Source organism: Amphimedon queenslandica, unplaced genomic scaffold, assembly GCF_000090795.2.
Source record: "Amphimedon queenslandica unplaced genomic scaffold, v1.1 AMPQUscaffold_9332, whole genome shotgun sequence".
Taxonomy (NCBI): domain Eukaryota; kingdom Metazoa; phylum Porifera; class Demospongiae; order Haplosclerida; family Niphatidae; genus Amphimedon; species Amphimedon queenslandica.
This window is the reverse complement of record NW_003550396.1, coordinates 2,644-3,543: the sequence shown is the minus strand read 5'-3', so window position 1 is coordinate 3,543 and position 900 is coordinate 2,644. Positions and strand designations below refer to the sequence as shown.

The window sequence follows — 900 nt, the reverse complement described above, 5'->3', positions numbered from 1 at the left end:
TGCTATAGTACAGGGACTTTGGCCCAATTTTGGAGCAGCTTAAAGAATTTACAAAAAATTAGTTTTTGATCAGAATGAATTTAAACTTTCTACACAGCATAAGAACACATACATGTATATGCATCAGAAAAAATTATAAAAATGGAGAATTCCCTCCTTTTCATTTTCGGCAAAATTTGGCTCGAGACCATGTACTGTAGTACAGGGACTTCGACCTAATTTTGGAGCAAATTTGGAAATTCATAAAAAATCTAGTTTCGATCAAAATTAGCTCAAACTTTCTACACAACATAAGAACATGTATGTGCATTAGGAAAAGTATTAAAATAGAGAATTGTCTCCTTTTCATTTTTGGCAAAATTTGGACAAAATCACTGTGCTATAGTACAGGGACTTTGGCCTGATTTCGGAATAACTTTAAAAAATTATTAAAAAATTAGTTTTGATTGGAATGAGTTCAAACTTTTTACACAGCAAAAGAACATGTATATATGCATTAGGAAAAAGTAAAAAATGGAGAATTCCCTCTTTTCCTTTTTTTGGCAAAATTTGGCTTGAGACACTTGGCCCAATTTTGGAGCAAATTGAAAATTTATAAAAAAAATCTAGTTACCAGCTCAAACTTTCTACACAGCACAAAAAATGTACTGTATATGTATCAGGAAAAATCATTAATTTTTGGCAACATTTGTACATGTACATGTACATGTACATGTTTATACATGTACATGTAGTCCCTTTTAAAACCTACACATTATAACTTACATTAGTCATTTCTTTAGATGCTAGCTCCAGTACCTTCTCCATGCTGGGGTATATGATCGGCTGCTGACTGTACTCATTGAACTGAACACTGATTGATGAAGCATCAGCTGCATTAGGATTAGTAACAACAGTACC

At 32.4% G+C, this 900-nt stretch overlaps 1 protein-coding gene across 1 annotated transcript in view; it reads right to left on the bottom strand.

Moving 5' to 3' along the window:
• Positions 1 to 741: 741 nt before the first annotated feature.
• The window catches only part of LOC109590885 (phosphatidylinositol 4,5-bisphosphate 3-kinase catalytic subunit delta isoform-like), a 2,451-nt gene continuing 2,292 nt past the window's right edge, over positions 742 to 900 (bottom strand). Inside the window, exon 3 of the mRNA XM_020006734.1 lies at positions 742 to 900. Within this exon, the coding sequence (XP_019862293.1) occupies positions 748 to 900 (153 nt within the window). The 3' untranslated portion in view covers positions 742 to 747.